General features: G+C 38.1%; 1 protein-coding gene and 1 pseudogene across 3 annotated transcripts; both read right to left on the bottom strand.

The window, feature by feature from the left end:
• Window positions 1-739: 739 nt before the first annotated feature.
• Window positions 740-8,061, bottom strand: TAO3 (aldehyde oxidase). Of its 2 annotated transcripts, none has more exons than XM_069290710.1 (11): window positions 7,801-8,061; window positions 7,392-7,717; window positions 5,159-6,844; window positions 4,805-5,064; window positions 4,519-4,728; window positions 4,166-4,384; window positions 2,997-3,959; window positions 2,501-2,596; window positions 1,946-2,044; window positions 1,591-1,780; window positions 740-1,184 (listed from the first exon to the last, which is right to left on the bottom strand). In XM_069290710.1, the coding sequence occupies exons 2-11, from the start codon at window positions 7,537-7,539 to the stop codon at window positions 961-963; spliced, it is 4,095 nt and encodes a 1,364-aa protein (XP_069146811.1). In that variant the 5' UTR covers window positions 7,540-7,717; window positions 7,801-8,061; the 3' UTR covers window positions 740-960.
• Window positions 8,062-10,662: 2,601 nt separating this feature from the next.
• Window positions 10,663-22,445, bottom strand: TAO5 (abscisic-aldehyde oxidase; annotated as a pseudogene; the record flags this gene model as incomplete). The annotated part of the gene is given in 11 exon segments (NR_133906.1): window positions 10,663-10,746; window positions 15,333-15,701; window positions 15,827-16,016; window positions 16,125-16,223; window positions 16,619-16,714; window positions 17,215-18,177; window positions 18,253-18,471; window positions 18,580-18,789; window positions 18,901-19,160; window positions 19,458-21,124; window positions 22,121-22,445. The product of NR_133906.1 is annotated as an abscisic-aldehyde oxidase (transcript).
• Window positions 22,446-22,787: the final 342 nt, after the last annotated feature.

The following is a 22,787-nucleotide window of genomic DNA, read 5'->3' as shown; positions in this document are numbered from 1 at the left end:
GAGATTGGTTTTGTGGCGACCATTAAACTTTTAGTGGCAGAAAAAGTTGTGACATACATACCTTTTAGCGACGACATTCATACCCTTTAGTGGCGTTTTCAGTTGACACTAAAAACAGCTTTTAGCACGACTTTAGTCGCCACTGAAAGCAACTTTTAGCACGACTTTAGTCGCCACTGAAAGCAACTTTTAGCACGACTTTTGTTGCCACTAAAAGCGACTTTTAGCGACAACTTCATACCTCTTAGCGGCAATTTTTGTCGCCGCTAAAGGAACTTTTAGCGACGACTTTGTCGCCAACGACTTTGTCGCCACTAAAAGGGACTTTTAGCGACGACCTTCATAACCTTTAGCGACGACTTTAGTCGCTGCTAAAGCGACTTTTAGCGACGACCTTCATACTTATTAGCGACGACCTTCATAACTTTTAGCGACGACTTTAGTCGCCGCTAAAAGCGACTTTTAGCGACGACCTTCATAACCTTTAGCGACGACTTTAGTCGCTGCTAAAAGCCACTTTTAGCGACGATCTTCATAACCCTTAGCGAAGACTTTAGTCGCTGCTAAAAGCGACTTTTAGCGACGACCTTCATACTTATTAGCGACGACTTTAGTTGCCATTAAAAGTGACTTTTAGCGACGACCTTCATAACCTTTAGGCGACGACTATTAGTGACTTTCAGCGACAACTTAATGTCATAGATTCTCTTGTCTGAACCTATCATTCTTTCTAAAATAATTTTGAGAAGAATAAAAAATAATCAAATTCTTTAAGAAGATTCACATAAAAACAAGTATTCAGTATCTATGTTGCTCGGACTTTTCAAAAGTACCCCCAAGTGCATGTCGGATCGTCCTAAAATAATGCAGTTTTTGAGGAACCGACACGGCTGAGGCGACAGTTTTTGAGAGTCAGAGCAACATAGTTCAGTATCATTCGAGATGCATGTTGAAGTACTTTTAGTTAGATTTCTGAGCCAAGATACTTTCCAAATATTTCTCTACATAATCCAGGCCACACTGTGTCTTCACAACGGGTAATATGGCGGGGATGTCCAGATAGAATTCTGAAACAGACCCGTCCAGATTGCCCCAAAGTTTGAGCTGTTCGCGTGCTGCTTTAACAGCTTCTCTTGTTGCACAGTGGACCGAAGCTGCCAGAAGCAGAGGCGGTTCACCAGATGCTGCAAAAAAAGTAATCAAGTTAAGATTCAACGGACATTGGACTTAGTATAGTTGAAAGAATGAATGGAATTCTTCTGTCTCGCAGAAAGTATATTCTTGATTTACTTTTAGAAACTGGAGAGTTGCCAGCTAGACATAGCAGTACTCGACTTGTCCCTCATGTGGACGTATGATTAATATCTATGCTCCAACTCGAGGGTGTGAGTTACAAAATGTTTATATGCTAACCTAGTGTTGGAATAAGATATTGACTTACATTCGGTTACATATTTCTTTGTCCGGTTTTCTAGAAACATATTTGCAACATTTTCCACTAAACTGAGTGAAAAATGAGTTCACTGTCATAAGCAAAGAACTTGTTTGGCGCAGAAGGGGCGGGTAAAGAAATGAAAAAAAGAATAATACCTTTAGACGAGAGAACACGTTTTTCATGATGTCCACTGTTTAGCACATGAACATTGAAATTCCGAGGTATAGTGTCAATTGTTGGGATCTTGTATTTCCAAGTGCTATTCGAGACCATTAGCCCGTCTTCGTTGGTGAGATATTCTTCGTGCATGAAAAATCCAATTCCTTGTACGAAAGCCCCTTCAATCTGCAGCAAGGAAAAGAAAGGCAATCGCCACAATTATGAGCAATCTTGTAATAATGAATCAGATAGTTCTGAAGTTTGAATAACAGATGACATGCACGATGCATCTCTCTATCGTAAAAGAAAGTTCTAATTAAAGAATCCAAAATCTACTACGAATGGAAGAACCTGTCCCAAATCAACAGCAGGATTCAAGCTCTGCCCACAGTCGTAAATAATATCCGACTGCAAAATGGCTGTCTCTCCAGTCAGAATATCAATCTCCACCTGTAAAAAAAGCTTAATGTTACTCTGCCAAATGAAGGTGCTGCAGAAGATATATTGGCTTAAAAATGTTCCCTCCGTTCCAATTTCTTTGTCTTACTTTCCTTTTAAGTTCGTTTAAAAAAGAATGTTGCTTTCCTTTTTTTGGCAGCTCTTTAGTTCCAATTTCCACGTGACTTGTTCAAGACCACAAGATTAAAGGTCATTATGTTACATTCTACGTATCTTTAGCTTAGTCTCACAAGATTCAAAAGTTTTCTTACATTCTTAAACTCGATGTCAAGTCAAAACCAGCAAAACAAATTGAAACGGAGGGAGTATTACACAATCAGAGATCCCTGCTGAGTGTCATGAGTCATATATATTGTAAAATGATAATCCATGAAGCAGACTGAAGCGGGGAATGTTAACAAGACATGGATGACAGAACCAGAAAATAGACAAAAACAAGAAGTTTACCTCACTGACAGCAGCGCCAAAGTTCAAATAACTCATGGAACCGGATTCTGGTACATAATAAGAATTTGCTGCTAAGTTTACTGATTGCGTTTGTGCCTGCAAAGTAAGGAGCGAGTGGGAGACAAATTCAAACTCAGATATTCAACACACTATGGCTAATTGTTTTAAAAGAATAATTTTTTCCCCAGCTACACGCAATTAGAAGCAAATTACAAGCAATTATATATGTTACTTTTAAGTGAATTACTATGGTCTTAAAATAGAATTCAAGACTCAAAATTTCATTGTGACTGACCCCATGACTTCCAGAAGTGAAACGTCGAAAAAAATAAATTAGAAGGTGCTTTTTTGTGTTAGTATTATGGACAGATCTAGATACAACATTTAGTTGAGAATATTGTGTAACATTATTTGCAGGATTTACATTAAGTATAGAATATTTCTCTCGTGTATAAGTACCGATGTATTCTTATGACAACATAGTGGGGAAACAAACCTGGAGAATCAGCATTGGCCAATCAACAGAACCATTTTGTTCCTGCAGCTGTTTCTTCAAAGGGGTCAGTCTTTCAACCAATACGTCACAGCAAAGTCTAACAGCTTCACAGCTTGATTCCGATGTAGTGCTTCCAGCTGTAAACCCGGCTTGTACTAAGCTTAAGGTGTCTGCTTGTATGACTCGTACTTTCTCCACGAGGTCTTCAGCCCAACTACTATCAATAAAACCAAGAGCATAGGCAGTCATTTGTCTAACCTTTGTCCATAGCCCTTGGCCTAGTTCAATCCCTCCAACCTCTACTACGATTGATCCATCTTGCAGAATACTGACTTTTCCTGAGGTTGGTCTTTGCATGACTTCATACACGATTGGCACTCGAGAAATACCCCTTTTCTTCCATGTGTTATTCTGGTTGAACTGTTCTATCATCTTGCTTCGTTGGAAAAAGCTTGAGGACACTGCCAACTTATCCATGATACTAGGCAATGTATATTCTCCTTCTGCTACAATGTTACCATAGAATAAATTAAGGCTTTCAAATGTATGGAAATTTTTGTTTCTGACTGAGTCCACCTCCATCGAAAGTAAACCTGCAACACGCTCCATTATAGCTTCGGCTATATAAGATCCTTGCACTTCACCAGGGGCCCGCATAGCTGATTTGCTGGAAAGATTCGTCTTGCACAGTTTTACATTGAAAGATAAGGCACCCCAATCATATTTTTTTAGTGCTTTTATCACATTTGATGGTACAATGGGGCTTACATCTTCCGAGATCCCGGCATTTATCAATATATCAAGATGTAATGCTGTGATCTTTCCGCTCGATTTGAATCCTACACTGTACGTTACTTTCATCGGGTGTCGTCCTCCTGTCATTATCATGTCACTATTCCGGTTGACGTATATCCTGACAGGTCGTCTTAACTTGTATGCTGCTAGTGCACAGGCTGCGGAAACCTGAAATCATGCACAAACATTAACATCGATTCAGAGATTTGTTGGAAAATCATTAGTTTCAAGTTTCTCCATGACATATTTAAGACCACAAGATTAAAGACAATTTGGTACATTCTACATATATTTAACTTTCTTAAATTCCGTGCCAAGTCAAAACCAGACAAACAAGTTGAAACCGAGGGAGTATTTTATTTTCAAATACTCACAGGCATTGCTCTGATTGCCTTGCCCCCATAGCCACCTCCAACCCTTCTTGTAATTACGCGGATATTGTGTTCGGGAACACCAAGACAACTGGCAATAACACGATGCGAATACTCAGGGTACTGACTTGAAGTATAAACAACCATGCAGTTGTCTTCATCTGGAATCGCAAGGGCAGTCTGTGTCTCCATATAAAAATAGTATTCGGAACCGAGCCTTATCTGGAAATGATTATGGGAAGAGCTAATCAGTAATACATTTAAACCTTTACTATACATCTATGGCTAGACATGTAAGATCACCATCCAGGAAACCATTCGAACCAATGAAAACAATATAGAGAAATCGAAAGTACCTCAGCAGAGAGAATCTTGTGATCTGCCTCAGCCATTCCTTTGGAGAAATCACCAACCTGTTTTGGATTTAGAAATGGTGGGATCTGGAAAAAGCTAGATTTCTCAACAGCCTCCTCAACGGTTAAGATGGGAGGATCTATATTTTCAGTGTCGTACTCAACGAGGGCTGTTCTTGCAGCCACATCAGCAGACATCTGACTGTCAGCAACCTATAATGTTTCAACAACATAAAGAAATTAATGTTTCATAAACTGAATCCAGCTGGAAGAATCTTGAAGTGCTCACCACAACAGCAACTCTGTCGCCAGCATATCGGGCGAGATCATCTGCAAATAAGGGCTCGGTACCAAACTTTGTAAGAACTCCTATATTTTCCCCTCCGCTTGGGATATCTTTAAAAGTAATAACAGCGGTGACTCCATCTGTTAATCGATTTGACTCGAGTTGGATTCCAGTTACACCTGCTAATGGTTTTGTACTATAGATAAATGATCCATGCAGGCAGTTTGGTGGTGAAGGAATGTCATCTACATAAACAGCTTCACCTGAAAAATTGTATATAATTTTTTCATTGTTTCAAGGCTCCCCTTCGCTTAACATGCACAAGATGAAATGAACTGTTTAAATAAGAGAACTAACCAGCAGCTTGCATCGCAGCTCCAACCTTCTTCATCGGTTCACCGACTGGATAGTACTCGGTGCTTGAATATTCCACGACTTGCTTAGCAGAAGACAATAGTGTTTGTTCTCTCCCCTGACTAATGCGACCATCATTACAACTTTTAGAAAGTTCCTCAACTGAGATGTCACTAATTCCATTGAGTAAACCACCAGAAATAGCAGAATGAACATCAGTTAAGGGATGAAGAAACTTGAAAACATAACTGACGGCCAAGCTTGATCTGTACTCGGGGTGTAGAGTGCCATCTTCCGGTATTACTGCTAGTTTGACCAATTTAAGTGCTTCATATAAAACATGTACATTTAATATCTTCCCCTCTAGATATTCCTCTACTTTTTTAGCCCTTGTTGCATGTTTTGTTCCATAAGCACCAAACGCCAACTGGATATTGTTTATCAGGACACCGTTCTTGCAGTGAGAAACATCAGCGTGGAAAGCAGCATTTACATATGCAATGGCATTCCCATGAGGTCGTGGAGAAGCTCGAAAGGTTTCAAACAACAATTTAGAGTTAGTTTGGAGAGAACTTTGAGCATTCTTAAATGGGATGCAAACACTTAGAAGCACAGTCTTTGAGTCTAGCGGTGGTCTCGATAATAACTCCTCCAATGAGAGCTTTTCAAATCCATGACTGGTCATCAATCTAACAGTAGCACTAAGTCCAAGAAATAATGTAGCAATATCTGAAGGAAAACCATTCTTCTGTGCCATAACCAAATTTCCTCCCACACTAGCAGAGTTTCTAACAAATGGTGAAGCAATCTTCTCCATGTGGCTAGCCAGTTTTTGGGACACCAACTTCCCGTATGAACCAATATTGACTTTGTTTTCCTCTTTCAAGAATGAAATCAGTTTAGAGATAGTCACGGTTGCTCCAACTTCAATGCCATTCTGATCTCTTTCGATGATTGAGGATTCAGGAATGTACCTGAGATCAACATAATGATCATATGGCTGAGTTTCCTTATAATAACCTGTGCCGGTATTACCAACGACAAGTTTAAAGCTTGCACCATTTTCCATCACATTGGAGTACAACAAGCTCCGTAGCTCCTCGATGGAAACAGGACTGTACCAAGGGTATCTCCTTGAGGAGTCCGAATTCGTAGTGGATTCACTTTTCAAGAACTCAGGATATGTACTAAAATTCTTAGTTGGATCATAGGGAGGTAACTTACTTACTTTCACTTCCTTGGAATCTCCCTTTTTCCAAAAAGAATTGAACCCCAAATCCTCTATATCAACATCAGCAGCAAAACTCTTGCAGGCATCAGCAATGGGCCGGTATCCAGTGCATCGACAAAGGTTCCCTGTGATGGCCTTTTCAGCTTCAGATGAAGTAAGCTTAGAGAATCCTGATGGAGGATTGGGTTTGTTTCCTTTATCGGCATTGACAAGAGCTGAAAAAAATGACATACACATGCCAGGAGTGCAAAAGCCGCATTGAGAAGCATGGAAACCGGCAAATCTTTCATGAATAGAGTGAAAACCATCTCTGGTGTTCCCAAGGCCTTCACTTGTAGTAATTGAACAACCATTCAAACTGCAAAGAAGTGTAAGGCACGAACTCACGCTAAAATCTTCAACCTTTTTATGACTGGGATCATACTTCGACACCAGAACGACACAAGCTCCACAACCACCTGCAACAACACAAATAAGTTATGTTCTTTCTGAAACCACAATATATAATGAAACCAGATGATGAGATGATACCCCTTTGCAAGACTTTCGAAGAAAAAAGTGTTTCCATATAATCTAAAGTTAGCCATAGTATTCCATTGTACTTCGAATTAACAAGAAGAATTACATAAAGTAGTTCACTATGAAACAAAAAACTCCAACTTAAGAGAACTAATTCATGTAAATGACTGATTGTCATTGCCTGAAAACCGTCACGCATCTCTACTTAAGAGGACCTCATTCTCATGATACCAACACAAGACCTCTATCTAACGATGAAAGAATCTTTACCATTCCACACCCTCAGATTGTCAAAAAAGACCTAAAGAGTACAGAATTTAAGCACAGAAACCAAAAAAACTCAAAAAGGAAGTCCTAATTAGTTATCATATACTTTCTGCATGATCCATAGGCAAAAACACCACAGGTATCTACGGGCAAATTGACCAGGACATCACGTATAGTATACATGTAATCGAGTGGTTAAACAATACATAGGAGAATTACCTTCACCACAACCAAGCTTGGGACTCTTGAAACAAGTCTCAAAGCGCAAGAACTGAAGCAGAGTTGTAGAAGGATCAACACATGGCAACTCAAACCTTTCTCCATTAACTGCCAAAACCAAACTCACTTTCTTTTGTTTTTCTTCCATTAATGTAATAGCAATTGACTTCACACACACCCTTTATCAAAAATCTTGTCTTTTTATACTTTTTAAACTAAAAGTTACCAGAAGTGAAAGAAGAAACAAGAATCTTGAATTGAATTAGACGTCCAAATACTTACTTTAACTTGACACACACCCTTTATCAAAAATCTTTATCTTTTTTCTTTTTTTCGCTCCCGGTAACTCGAACCCATAATCTTAGAATCAAGAACACTGTTATCTATCAAAAATCTTATCTTTTTCTACTTCCTAAGCTGAAAACATCAGAACTCAAAGAACAAAAAATACATGAATCTTGAATAGGGTGTTCAAAGATTGAGTTTTTAACACAAAGGCTAGCTGAAACACTAAAGCAGTTACCTTTGACACATTCCCTTTATCAAAAATCTTGTCTTTTTCAACTTTTTGAGCTGAAAAATAACAGAAACTGAAAGAAAAACCAAGAATCTTGTAATTGTATTACAGTGTCCCCATATAATTAAACTTTATTATCACAAAATGGTCAACAAACAATGTGATGAAATAATAGTACTACATAGCATTCAACATTTTCTTTCACATCTTAACATGATTGGTCAAATTATAGCCTTTAAACTATTAAGTTATATTCCCTCCATCGCAATTAGTTTGATTCAATACAGAGTTTAAGAAAGAAAGTAGGACTTTTAAAATTTGTGTGATCCAAAATAAATAATAGAAATTTATGTGAATAAAAATCATTTCATTAAGAATAAATAAATATTTTATAGTATAATTATTACTCAATACAAAAACGTGTCATTTTTTTTTTAAACAGATTAAAAAAAAGTGGACTATTACAATTCATGGTGCCCATAAAATATATGACAGCCATTTTTTGTGATGCGACAAAATGTATTAATTTTTTTTACTTTTTTTTGTGTGGACTTTTTCAAGAAATATAATATTGAAGATAGAATGTCTTCCTTTTGAAAAATTATTTATTTAAGATTTACTTTATTAAATTATTTATATTAATAATATTTAAAATTTAAAATATAATTACTAGGAGTAATAATTTATATAATTATTTAAAAATAATGTTAAAAACAATAAAAATTAAATTAACATAATTCTCAAAATTAAAAGTCTTTGCATTTACTTTTTGTATCTGATCTCAATAAAGCTATTCAGAATCAATGTACAAGAAGTCAACAATTAGGTAGAACGTGTTAGGGAGATTTCGTATTTTGATGATTATTCCACTTTGGAAAGAAGACTTTTGTACGTGATATCTGAAGAGGGTGATATGTAGGCAACCTTATTTCTACCTAGCGAAGGTAGAAGGATGATCCTCGATAGACTTTCGGTTCGAGTAAGCATATCATAAATCAAGTATGTAAAATTAATATAATATATAGTCAAAAACTCATTCCGAAAACAATTAAGGAAAAAAATCAAGTAACTACCACAACTTGAGAAGCAAATAACGTTCAATTACCTATTGATATTCTATCTTAGTGCTTTATCTCTATGTTTTTTATCTAACGTCATGTCATATTCTATTTAATAATATCTCCTAAAAACTTTTTTAATCTTTCTCTATGTTTTTTATCTAACGTCATGTCATATTCTATTTAATAATATCTCCTAAAAACTTTTTTAATCTTTCTCTACCTCTTTTTATGTTCACGATAGCCAATCAAAATCTCACATATTCTTATTGGACGAATCATCTCGATCTTATCTCCCTAGTATGTCACATTCATAACATACTTCTTGTACATAGTCAAAATATTATTTTAAATTTGATTTGAAAAAGTCATACAAAGATATGATTTTCTAAATAATAGTTTATAGTTATTGGAAAGTCATTCAATATTTATTTGATAAAAATGAATAAAAAAGATTTCTTTCTTTTTCAAAAAAGATAACAGTCTAAAATATTTATTTTGTTTTTTTTATTCAACGTTAAGGGGTCCAATTTTTAATTTTAAATGTGTTAAAGGGTGGGCCGGTTTAATTTTGGAGATGTAGACCTCTAATAAAAGATTAGATAAATAAAATTATTATCCAAAATTATTTATATTTTCTGTTAAAAAATAATGTCATAAGTAGATACATTATTGAATGACATAAATGAGTCCAATTAAATTATTATAAGCCTTATCTCCACCGTTCCATGGTTTACAATAAGACCCTGTGCTCGAGTAAGCATATTAAAAATCAAGTATGTAAAATAAATATTATAGCAAAAAACTCATGAAAACAATTTAGAAAAGAACAAATAACTACGACAAATAATATATTAACTTAAGCATCGATCGATATATCTTCTCTTTACAAATATAACTTATATTAATTTTATCTTTTTCTTGTCTACCGCGAAAATCACTTTCAAATTCCATTCACATACATTTTTGTATTTATCCAAAAAATAAAATATATTCTAATGTGATTTGAAAAAGTCATACACAAAATATTATTTTTCTGAATAATAGTTTATAGATAATGGACAGTCACTTCAATTTATTATTTATTATATAAGTGGCTATCATTTATATTTTATTAGGGCATATGACATAATGAAAATTTGATTGACTATGATAGAAGGAGTCGACAAAAACTTGAAAAATTATGTACTATTTATGTTTACATTTATATTGTACGAGTAAAGTCTTAAAAAGGATGAGTACATTATATTTTTTTCGTATTTCAATTTTAAATTTAATTTTCTATGAATTTCTGAATGAAGTCATTGATGGCTTTAATGAATGTTTGTTAAAAGTCAAAAACTTACCGTTGGTTGGTTAAAAGAACTTGATTTTAAACATTACATTTTTGTCATATTTTAAAGATATATGAGTAATTATTGCATTTAATTACTCGCAACATGTTTTCATAAAATTTTAATTATTCCAACAAATCTAAAAAAAAATTTACGGAACACACGTGCAATGCACGTATATAGCAAAATTAAAAATAAGTATAATATAATAAATTATCTCTTGATTTTTCAAACTGGACAAATATACGACCGGAATAATATTTCTCTATTAGTCAACCATAGTTCAGTTAATACAATATCATTTTATTGCTATATATACAATCTAAATTTACACTGAGGTTGATATAGACAAAATAACAAAGTAACTTTAACTCACAATTTCTTTAAACAGAACAGTTCAGATTCTTTAAGATATACATTAAACAAGTATTAATTATCTATGTTGTGCGGAATTTGAGATAATACGAGAAAATATAAACGCGAAAAACAAAACAACAGATTTACGTGGTTCACCAATAAATTGGCTACGTCCACGGGAAGAGAGGGAGCAGTTTTATTATGGAGAGGCAAAAACAGAATTACAGAATAGGGTTTGCCATAGCGTCTATATATAGTGCTAAGCTACGCCCTAACAGGCTTGGGCCCAACATACAGAATCAACAGAAAATTAAGGGCCCAATTCAAGGCATTCAACAAATCTCCACCTTGACTTGAATTCTCCGAACAGATTCTTCAGACGCACTATGATAGTGTCAGGCCTCCCCCTCTTCCTCAGAGTTGCCCCGCAGGGCAATTAACAGCTTCTGATGTTGAGCAAGTCCAAACAGTGTTGAAACTTGCTCTGTGGAACCGGCTTTGTGAACATATCAGCAGGATTATCAGCAGTTCCTACTTTCTTCACCTTGATTCTCTTCTCACTTCTCAGAAAATGATACCTTACGTCAATATGCTTGGTTCTCTCATGATGGACTCGATCCTTGGCTAGACAAATTGCGCTCAAACTGTCACAATACACCGTAGCCTGATCATGATGCAGACCAAGATAACTAACCAGCCCTTTCAACCAAATCCCTTCTTTTGCAGCCTCTGTCAAGGCCATGTACTCCGCTTCCGTAGTAGACAAAGTCACTGTAGGTTGCAAAGTTGCCTTCCAACTGACGACAGATCCTCCAAGGGTAAACACATAGCCAGTCATCGATCTTCTTGTGTCAACATCTCCAGCATAGTCTGAATCAGAATAGCCAGTAATCAAGCACTGAGTATCACCTCCATAAATGAGACCAACGTCAGATGTACCTCTAAGGTACCGGAAAATTCTCTTCACAGCCTGCCAATGTTCTTTCCCTGGTTGTCCCATGAATCTGCTCACTACACTGACGGCATGTGCTAAATCTGGCCTTGTACAGACCATAGCATACATCAAACTTCCTACGGCACTGGCATAAGGGACTCGTGACATATACTCCTTCTCTTCTTCTGACTGTGGAGCGAACATGGCAGTGAGATGGATATTGGCAGCACTGGGGGTATCAATGGGCTTAGATGAAGACATGCCAAACCTCGCCAAGACCTTCTGAATGTAGCTTCTCTGTGACAAGAAAAGTTTCCTTCTCTCTCTGTCTCTAATGATCTCCATCCCTAAAATCTTCCGAGCGGCTCCCAGATCCTTCATCTCAAACTCAGCACTAAGTAAACCCTTCAGCTTCTGAATGTCATACTTCTTCTTTGCAGCTATCAACATATCATCTACATAAAGCACCAGATAGATGAATGAATCATCATTGAGCCTATTGTAGTAGACACAACAATCATATGAGCTCCGAGTATAGCCCAACTTCACCATATAGCTGTCAAACCTTTTATACCACTGCCTTGGAGACTGCTTAAGTCCATATAAGGACTTCTTCAACTTGCAGACGTGATTTTCCTTCCCTGGAACTTGGAAACCATCCGGCTGAGTCATGTATATCTCTTCCTCCAACTCTCCATGTAGAAACGCTGTCTTCACATCAAGTTGTTCAAGCTCCAGATTCTGATGTGCAACTATCGCTAGTAACACTCGGATGGAAGTATGTCTGACCACTGGTGAGAAGATCTCATTGTAGTCCACTCCCTCTCTTTGGTTGAAACCTCTGGCAACAACCCTGGCTTTATACTTGACTCCTTCTGCTGGTGATATCCCTTCCTTCTTCTTGAAAACCCATTTGCAAGTAATAATCTTTCTCCCCGAAGGCTGTATGACCAGATCCCATGTCTGATTCTTGTGTAGGGACTCCATCTCATCTCCCATAGCGGCAAACCATTTTTCAGAATCAGAACTTAAAATGGCTTCTTTGTAAGTAGACGGCTCAGATGTATCTACCTCTTGAGCAACCTGCAGTGCATAACCCACCATGTCCTCAAAACCATACCTCGTAGGTGGCCGAACTCCAACCCTCCTTGGCCGATCTTGAGCTATACTCTGATGGATATCTGATGGCATAGATTCTGGAATATCAGTTTCTGTCTGTGGCTCTTGATCCTCCTCTTCAGGTTCCTTTAAATCGCTCTCGTTCTGAATGACTTGAAACTCCACCTGTTTGTCAAGACTCCCAGTTTCTGACGTAGTTGTAGGCTTCACAATGGTTCTAAGCAGAGAACTTTCATCAAAGACAACGTTCCTGCTCATAATAACCCTCTTTTCTGCTGGAGACCAGATTCTGAAACCTTTCACTCCATCTCCGTAGCCCACAAATACTCCCCTTTTAGCTCTTGGTTCTAACTTACCTTCACTGACGTGATAGTAAGCCGTACAACCAAAAGCTTTCAGATTTGAGTAATCAGCAGCTTTTCCTGACCACATCTCCATAGGTGTCTTGCACTGTATGCCTGTATGTGGTCCGCGGTTAATCAAGTAGCAAGCTGTACTAACCGCTTCTGCCCAGAATCTTCTATCTAGCCCAGCATTAGAGAGCATGCACCTTGATCTCTCCAGAAGTGTTTGATTCATCCGCTCAGCTACACCGTTCTGCTGTGGTGTATTTCTGACTGTACGATGTCGAGCAATCCCTTCATCCTTACAGAATTGATCAAATTCAGACCAACAGAATTCCAGCCCATTATCAGTTCGCAACCTCTTGATCTTCTTCCCTGTTTGATTTTCCATCAAAATTTTCCACTCCTTGAACTTCTGGAAGGCTTCACTTTTATGCTTCATCATGTACACCCAAGTCATCCTTGAGTAGTCATCAATAATGGACACAAAAAATCTGCAGCCTCCCAAAGACTCAACACGGCATGGACCCCAGCAATCAGAATGGATATAATCAAGTGTGCCTTTTGTTCTATGAATGGCCTTTGGAAACTTGTTGCGATGTAGTTTTCCAAAAACACAATGTTCACAAAACTCTAGGCTCTTAACCTTATGACCAGCAAGTAAATCCTCCTTTGACAGAATTTGCATCCCTCTTTCACCCATATGACCAAGTCTCATGTGCCATAACTTAGTCATATCCTTCTGGTGAAATTCTGACGATGCAACATGGGCTGAACCTGTAACCGTGGAACCTTGTAGAAAATACAAAGTACCACGCATGACACCTTTCAGAATCAAATTTGAACCCTTCCAGACCCGCAAGACTCCATCTTTTCCCGACCAGCTGAATCCCTTGTTGTCCAAAAGACTGAGAGATATCAGATTTTTCGTCATCAATGGAACGTGCCTGACCTCGTTCAATGTGCAGAAGCTACCGTCATGTGTCCTTATCTTGATTGAGCCTGTCCCAACCACCTTGCAGACAGAACTGTTGGCCATCGAGATGCTGCCTCCGTCTACCTGCTCATAAGTCGTGAACCACTCTCTCCTAGGACAGATGTGATAGGATGCCCCAGAATCAAGAACCCACACATCTGAATGATGAGTGTGCTCATCCGCAACTAGAGCAATATCTTCTTCAGAATTGGCGTCTTCTTCAGCAACAACAGCAGACACTGATTGTTTTTCCGATTGCTTCTTCTTCTTCGGACAATCAAATTTCCAATGTTCCTTCTCCTTGCAGTAATTACAAACATCATCCGGCTTTGCACCCTTCGACATCGGCTTATTTTTCTTTCCGCCGTTTTTCCTTCCCTTTCCGCTACTGGTGAACAGACCGGAAGGCTGTATGTCCGTACTTGTGCCGTTAGCCTTATGCCGTAATTCCCTGCTATGAAGGGCCGATCTGACTTCTTCCAGTGACACAGTATCTTTCCCAACAATGAACGATTGAACAAAATTCTCAAACGACATTGGGAGAGATACTAACAGAATCAGGGCAGCATCTTCATCCTCGATCTTCACATCGATATTACGCAATTCTAATAACAAAGTATTCAATTGCTCTAAGTGTTCCCTGAGTTGTGTACCTTCAGCCATTCGTAAACCGAATAGACGTTGTTTCAGAAGCAGCTTGTTGGTTAGAGATTTTGTCATGTACAAACTCTCCAGCTTCAACCACAGACCAGCAGCAGTCTCTTCATCCGAGACCTCCGTGATGACGTCATCTGCGAGACACAGCATGATCGTCGAGTGCGCCTTTTCCTCCAGAATCGCCATCTCAGGAGTAACGACGGCGTTCTTGTCTTTCGACAACGGCGCCCAGAAGCCTTGCTGTTTCAACAAAGCCCGCATCTTGATCTGCCATAAACTGAAACTGTTCCTCCCTGTGAATTTGTCGATTTTCACGTTCAAAGCAGACATCTCGAATTCTCCAAGAACACCGATTAACCGAGAGGCTCTGATACCAATTTGTTGTGCGGAATTTGAGATAATACGAGAAAATATAAACGCGAAAAACAAAACAACAGATTTACGTGGTTCACCAATAAATTGGCTACGTCCACGGGAAGAGAGGGAGCAGTTTTATTATGGAGAGGCAAAAACAGAATTACAGAATAGGGTTTGCCATAGCGTCTATATATAGTGCTAAGCTACGCCCTAACAGGCTTGGGCCCAACATACAGAATCAACAGAAAATTAAGGGCCCAATTCAAGGCATTCAACAATCTATGTTGCTCGGACTTCTCAAAAATACCCCCAAATGTATGTTAGGTCGTCCAAAAAATAGTGTATTTTTTAGAAACCGACACAGCATATGCAATATGCTGGAGAGTCCGAGCAACATAGTTCAATATCATTTGAGATGCATGTTGAAGCACTTTTAGTTAGATTTCTGAGCCAGCAAAGTTTCCAAGTATTTTTCCACATAATCCAGGCCACACTGTGTCTTCAAAACGGGTAATATGGCGGGGACGTCTAGATAGAATTCTGAAACAGACCCGCCAAGCTTGCCCCATAGTTTGAGCTGTTCGCGTGCTGCTTTAACGGCTGCTCTTGCTGCACAGTGGACTGAAGCTGCCAGAAGCAGCGGCGGTTCACCAGATGCTGTAAAAAGAGTAATCAAGTTATGATTCAACGGTTTGTATGAATAAAGGCAAATCCAGAATTTGAAGTTTATGAGTCCATGATGTTCACAGTTATAAGCAAGACAAATGAAAAAAGAATAATACCTTTAGACGAGAGAACACGTTTTTCGTTATGTCCACTGTTTACCACATGAACATTGAAATTCTGAGGTATGGTGTCAATAGTTGGGATCTTGTATGTCCAAGTGCTATTCGAGACCATTAACCCGTCTTTGTTTGTAAGATATTCTTCGTGCATGAAAAATCCGATTCCCTGTACAAAAGCCCCTTCAATCTGCAGCAAAGGAAAAGAAAAGGAATCTCATATTTATGAACAATATGGAAGAACAGATCACATGGATGACGCATTTCTCAATGTATAAGCTACGACAAAGGGAAGAACCTGTCCCAAATCAACGGCTGGATTCAAGCTTTGCCCGCAGTCATAAATGATATCCGATTGCAAAATGGCAGTCTCTCCAGTCAGAATATTAATCTCCACCTACAAAAAAGCTTTATTATTACTTAGTCAAATGAAGGTGCTGCAGAACATATATTGGCTGCAAAATACTCCCTCCGTTTCAATTTCTTTGTCTTACTTTCCTTTTTAGTCCGTTTAAACACGAATGTATCTTTTCTTTCTTGTTAGCTCTTTTGTTCCAATGTTTCGCGTGACATGTTTAAGACCACAAGATTCCAAAATTTCTTTACTTCTGTGTCAAGTCAAATCAGACAAACAAATTGAAACGGAGGGAGTATTCCACAATCAGAGCTCCCTGCCGAGTATTGTCCTTCATATATATGGAAAATTGATAAACCATGAAGCAGACTGAAGAGGTTAACGTTACCGAAACATGGATGAGGGAACCAGAAGAACAGACAGAAACAAGAAGTTACCTCACTGACAGCAGCGCCAAAGTTCAAATAACTCCTGGAACCGAATTTTGGTACATAATAAGAATTTGCAGCTAAGCTTACTGATTGCGTTTGTGCCTGCAAAATAAGAGGAGAGTGGGAGACAAGTACAAGCTCAGACATTTAACACATACATTAGTTCACTTACCATTCCAAATAATATACAAGCAGTTAGTTACTACTTTGTTATGATCTTCAAATTGAATTCAAGACTAAAAATTTCATTGTGAAGTGACCCCATGACTTCCAGAGTTGAAATGTCGAAAAAAATGAGAAGGTGAATATACATGTTAGTATGGTGAACAGATCATGGAATATTTTGTATGATCTACATTTAGATATTCTCGAGATGGTAAATATGCAAGAGATATTCTAGATACGACATTTGGTTTAGAATATATGTAAAGAGATATTTAAGAAGTGTAAAATATTGTATAGCTTTAGCTGTAGAACATTATGCACAGAATTTGTAGGATTTACATTAAGTTTAGAATATTTATCTTGTGTATAAATACCGATGTATTCTTACGTTTCTCTAGTTTTTTCTCTGTTTATTATAATATAGTAGGAAAACGAACCTGGCGAATCAGCATTGGCCAATCAACAGCGCCATTTTGTTCCTGCAACTGTTTCTTCAAAGGGGTTAGTCTTTCAACCAATACATCACAGCAAAGTCTAACAGCTTCACAGCTTGTTTCCGATGTAGTGCTTCCAGCTGTAAACCCAGCCTGCACTAAGCTCAAGGTGTCTGCTTGTATGACTCGAACTTTCTCCACGAGGTCTTCAGCCCAACTACTATCAATTAAACCAAGAGCATATGCAGTCATCTGTCTAACCTTTGTAAATAGCCCTTGGCCAATTTCAATCCCTCCAACCTCTACTACGATCGATCCATCTTGCAGAATACTGACTTTTCCTGAGGTTGGTCGTTGCATAACTTCATACACAATTGGCACTCGAGAAATACCCCTTTTCTTCCATGTGTTATTCTGGTTGAACTGTTCTATCATCTTGCTTCGTTGGAAAAAGCTCGAGGACACTGCCAACTTATCCATGATACTAGGCAATGTATATTCTCCTGCTGCTACAATGTTATCATAGAATAAGTTAAGGCTTTCAAATGTATGGAAATTTTTGTTTCTGACTGAGTCCACCTCCATCGAGAGTAAACCTGCAACGTGCACCATTATAGCTTCGGCGATATAAGATCCTTGCACTTCACCAGGGGCCCGCATAGCTGATTTGCTGGAAAGATTCGTCTTGCACAGTTTTACATTGAAAGATAAGGCACCCCAATCATATTTTTTTAGTGCTTTTATCACATTTGATGGTGCAATGGGGCTTATATCTTCTGTGATCCCGGCATTTATCAATATATCTAGATGTAATGCTGTGATCTTTCCGCTAGATTTGTATCCTACACTGTATGTTACTTTCATTGGGTGTCGTCCTCCTGTCATTATCATGTCAGTGTTCCGGTTGACGCATATCCTGACAGGCCGTCTTAATTTGTATACTGCTAACGCACAGGCAGTGGATACCTAAAATCATGCATAAACTTTAACATTAGATTTCCAAGAATTGTTATTATTACTATTTCTGTATGAAATACTCATAGGCATTGATCTGACTCCCTTTCCCCCAAAGCCACCACCAACCCTTCTTGTAATTATGCGGATATTGTGTTGGGGAACACCAAGACAACTGGCAATAACATGATGCATGTTTTCAGGGCACTGGCTTGAAGTATAAACAACCATGCAGTTGTCTTCATCTGGAATTGCAAGGACAGTCTGTGTCTCCATATAAAAATAGTACTCCGAACCGAGTCTTATCTGGAAATGATTATGAAAAGAGACAATCAGAACATATTTGAACATTTAGCAAACATCACCATCCAGGAAACCATTCAAATGAATGGAACAGTAGAGAATTGTAAGTACCTCGGCAGAGAGAATCTTGTGATCTGCTTCAGACATTCCTTTTGAGAAATCACCAACCTGTTTTGGATTAAAAAATGGCGGGACTTGGAAAAAGCTAGATTTCTCAACAGCTTCCTCAACGGTTAAAATGGGAGAATATATGTTTTCAGTGTCGTATTCAACGAGAGCTGTTCTTGCAGCCACATCAGCAGACCTCTGATTGTCAGCAACCTATAATGTTTCAACAACACAGAAATTGTTCAAAATAGCTTTGGATAAAAATGCATGAGAAATTAATGTTTCATAAACCTAACACAGCAGGCGGAAACTTGAAGTGCTCACCACAAGAGCAATTCTATCACCAGCACATTGGGCGATATCATCTGCAAATAATGGCTCGGGATCAGACGTTGTAATAACTCCTACATTTGCCCCTCCACTTGGAATATCTTTAGAAGTAATAATGGTGGTGACTCCATCTGTTGATCGATTCGACTCAAGCTGGATTCCCTTTACACCTGCTAATGGTTTTGTACTATAGATAAATGCTCCATGCAGGCAGTTTGGTGGTGAAGGAATGTCATCTACATAAACAGCTTCACCTGAAAAATAGTATATAAACAAACACGTTTGAAGTTTGAACTAATGCAATGGGCTTCTGTTCATTTGCTATCAGGTGAAGTGAAACAGAGATAATAAGAAGATGTTAGAAAATGAACAATAGATAGTGTAACTATAAACTTAATTATTGTAATACTCCTTATGCAAAAATTCATGGCTGATTCCACAACTCGAATCGTGACCTATAGGTCACATGCAAACAATTTATCATTGCTTCAAGGCTTCCCTTCGCTTAACATGCACAAGATGATATAAATTACTTAAATGAGAGAACAAACCAGCAGCTTGCATGGCAGCTCCAACCTTCTTCAGGGTTCACCTACTGGATAGTAGTCGTTGCTTAATTCCACGACTTGCTTTGCAGAAGACAGTAGTGTTTTTTCTCTCTCCTGACTAATGCAACCATCATTACAACTTTCGGGAAGTTCCTCAACCAAGATGTCACTAATTCCGTTGTGTAAACCACCAGAAATAGCAGAATGAACATCAGTGAAGGGATGAAGAAACTCATAAACATAACTGACGGCCAAGCTTGATCTGTACTCGGGGTGTAAAGTGCCATCTTCTGGTACCACTGCTAGTTTGACTAATTTAAGTGCTTCATATAAAACATGTATATTTAATATCTTCCCGGTTAGATATTCCTCTACCTTTTTAGCCCTTGTTGCATGTTTTGTACCATAAGCATCGAACGCCAACTGTATATTGTTTATCAAGAGGCCCTTCTGGCAGAGAGAAACATCAGCCTGGAAAGCGGCATTTATATATGCCAATGCACTCCCATGAGGTCGTGGAGAGGTTCGAAAGGTTTCAAACAGAAATTTAGAATGAATTTCTGAAGAACTTTGATCTTGCTTAAATGGAATGAAAACACTTAGAAGCACATTCCTTAAGTCTAGTGGTGGTCCCGATAATAACTCCTCCCATGTGAGCTTTTCAACTCCATGACTGGTCATTAAGCTAACAGTAGCACAAAGTCCAAGAAATAATGTACCAATATCTGAAGGAAAACCATTCTTCTGTGCCATAACCAAATTTCCCCCCACACTAGCCGAGTTTCTAACAAATGGTGAAGCAATCTTCTCCATGTGGTTAGCTAGTTTTTGGGACACCAACGTCCCGTATGAACCCAAATTGACTTTGTTTTCCTCTTTCAAGAATGAAATCAGTTTAGAGATAGTCACAGCAGCTCCAACTTCAATGCCAGTCTGATCTCTTTTGATGATTGAGAGTTCAGGAATGTACCTGAGATCAATGTAATGATCATATCGCTGAGTTTCCTTATAATAACCTGTGCCGGTATTCCCAACGAGAAGTTTGAAGCTTGCACCATTTTCCATCACATTGGAGTTCAACAAGCTCCGTAGCTCCTCAATGGAAACAGGACTGTACCAAGGGTACCTCCTTGAGGATTCCGAATTCGTGGCAGATTCACATTTCAAGAACTCGGATACGTACTGAAATTCTTGGTTGGATCATAGGGAGGTAACTTACTTACTTTCACTTCCTTGGAATCTCCTTTTTTCCAAAAAGAATTGAACCCCAAATCCTCGATATCAACGTCAGCAGCAAAACTCTTGCAGGCATCAGCAATAGGCCGGTATCCAGTGCATCGACATAGGTTCCCTGCTATGGCCTTTTCAGCTTCAGACGAAGTAAGCTTATAGAATCCTGGTGGAGGATCGGGTTTGTTTCCTTTATCGGCATTGACAAGAGCTGAAAAAAATGACATACACATGCCAGGAGTGCAAAAGCCACATTGAGAAGCATGGAAACCGGCAAACCTTTCATGAATAGAGTGAAAACCATCTCTGGTGTTCCCAAGGCCTTCACTTGTAGTAATTGAACAACCATTCAAACTGCAAAGAAGTGTAAGGCACGAATTCACGCTAAAATCTTCGATCTTTTTAAGATCGGGATCATACTTCGAGACCAGAACAACACATACAGATAAGTTATGTTCTTTCTGAAGCCAAACAGAATTTTGTTACAAATACATAAAAAATCAGATGAAGAATTGTTACCTCTCTAAAAGACTTATGAAGAAAAAGGAATTCCACAGAATGAAACATCTCATTTAACATGTAATCAATCTTGAAACAGGAGAACTTCAGAAGATAGCCGAGTATGTAAATCAGTAACGTATGGTGATTGATACCGTAAGTAGTTCACTATGAAACTAAAAACTCCATTTTAAGAGAAATTAATTCATGTAAATGACTGATTTTATTGCCTGAAAACCTTCAAACATCTGGAATCCAATGACCTGATTAGTCCACTATAGCCCTTTGTACTTAACTCAAGACCTCCGGATAAGAGTGAAAGAATCTTTACCGTCCCACCGAACCCTTAGACTGTCACTTAAGAGTACAGATAAGCACAGAAGCCTAAAAACCTCAAAAAGGAGTTCCTAATAAGTTTTCTAAACATTCTGCAGGATAACTGGTAAACAAGAAAAGTACATCAGAAGTCATCAATTTCCATGAAGAGCACATAATCAAAGCAAAATGAAGATTTGCATAATAACACCAATGTTAAGTAAATCCACAGCTTTTAACATTCCTTATGTATCAGACACTTTGTTGCTCGGACACTCCAGAATTGTTGTCGCACCTGTGTAAAATCCTCAAAAAAACGCACTAATTTTTGAAGTATCCAACACACACCTGTCACCAGTTTTGTAGAGTCCGAGCAACATAGTCAAAACAAACATATAATATACACTAGGTGGATTACGAACCATGAGGTCTCAAGTTCATATCATCAAAGGCAAAAACACAACAGAACTTCATTCTATCTTTCCAAACCTTGCTTGATAAGTAGGTATCTGCATAATTAGCCAAAGTGCGAGCAAACTGATCCAGACGGCAAGAGCATATTTATCAAGAAAACATATACTGTAGTAGACATGTAATAGAATGGTAAAAAAAATAGGAAAATTACCTTCACCACAACCAAGCTTTGGACTCTTGAAACAAGTCTCAGAGCGCAAGAAGTGAAGCAAAGTTGTAGAAGGATCAACACATGGCAACTCAAACCTCTCTCCACTAACTGCCAAAACCAAACTCACCTTTTTTTGTCTTTCATCCATTAATGTAATAGCAGTTGACTTCACACAGACCCTTTATCAAAAATCTTGTCTTTTTTCTACTTTCTAAGCTGAAAGTTACCACAACTGAAAGAAGAATCAAGAATCTACGTTGTTCTATATAAAATCATGTCCTCGATAAGCCGCATGTATATCACGTTCTATCTAATCACCTTTTCCCGAAACTTCTTTTCTCTTCCTCTACCTCTCTCTCACACCTCGTTATTAGAAATTTTGTTGCATCTTCTGTTCAGATATCTGAATCATCTCATGTCCCCCTTATCTTGTCCAGCCCGAAAATTACTTCTAAATTCCACCTTCGCCGAATAGCTTTATTGTTAATATCACTACTCGTATGTTCACACATCCATGTTAACGTACTTTTTGTACATATTCAAAAAAATATAGATATGACTTTTTAAATAATAGTTTATAGATAATGGTTCAGACAGTCACTTTAATATTAATATAGCGACGATTATCTAATGTCTTCAATTATTTGAATCTAAATAATTTATCT

Source organism: Solanum lycopersicum, chromosome 11 (assembly GCF_036512215.1).
Source record: "Solanum lycopersicum chromosome 11, SLM_r2.1".
Classification (NCBI taxonomy): Eukaryota; Viridiplantae; Streptophyta; class Magnoliopsida; order Solanales; family Solanaceae; genus Solanum; species Solanum lycopersicum.
Note: the sequence above shows the minus strand (reverse complement) of the source record. Positions and strands in the feature narration are given on the sequence as shown.

Coding starts and splice junctions, on each gene's coding strand:
- TAO3 (XM_069290710.1), bottom strand. CDS start 7,539: ATGGAAGAAAAACAAAAGAAAGTGAGTTTGGTTTTGGCAGTTAATGGA. Junction 6,845..7,391: donor CAAGCTTGGTTGTGGTGAAG/GTAATTCTCCTA, acceptor GTGTTGTTGCAG/GTGGTTGTGGAGCTTGTGTC. Junction 2,045..2,500: donor TTGGCGCTGCTGTCAGTGAG/GTAAACTTCTTG, acceptor CTTTTTTTACAG/GTGGAGATTGATATTCTGAC.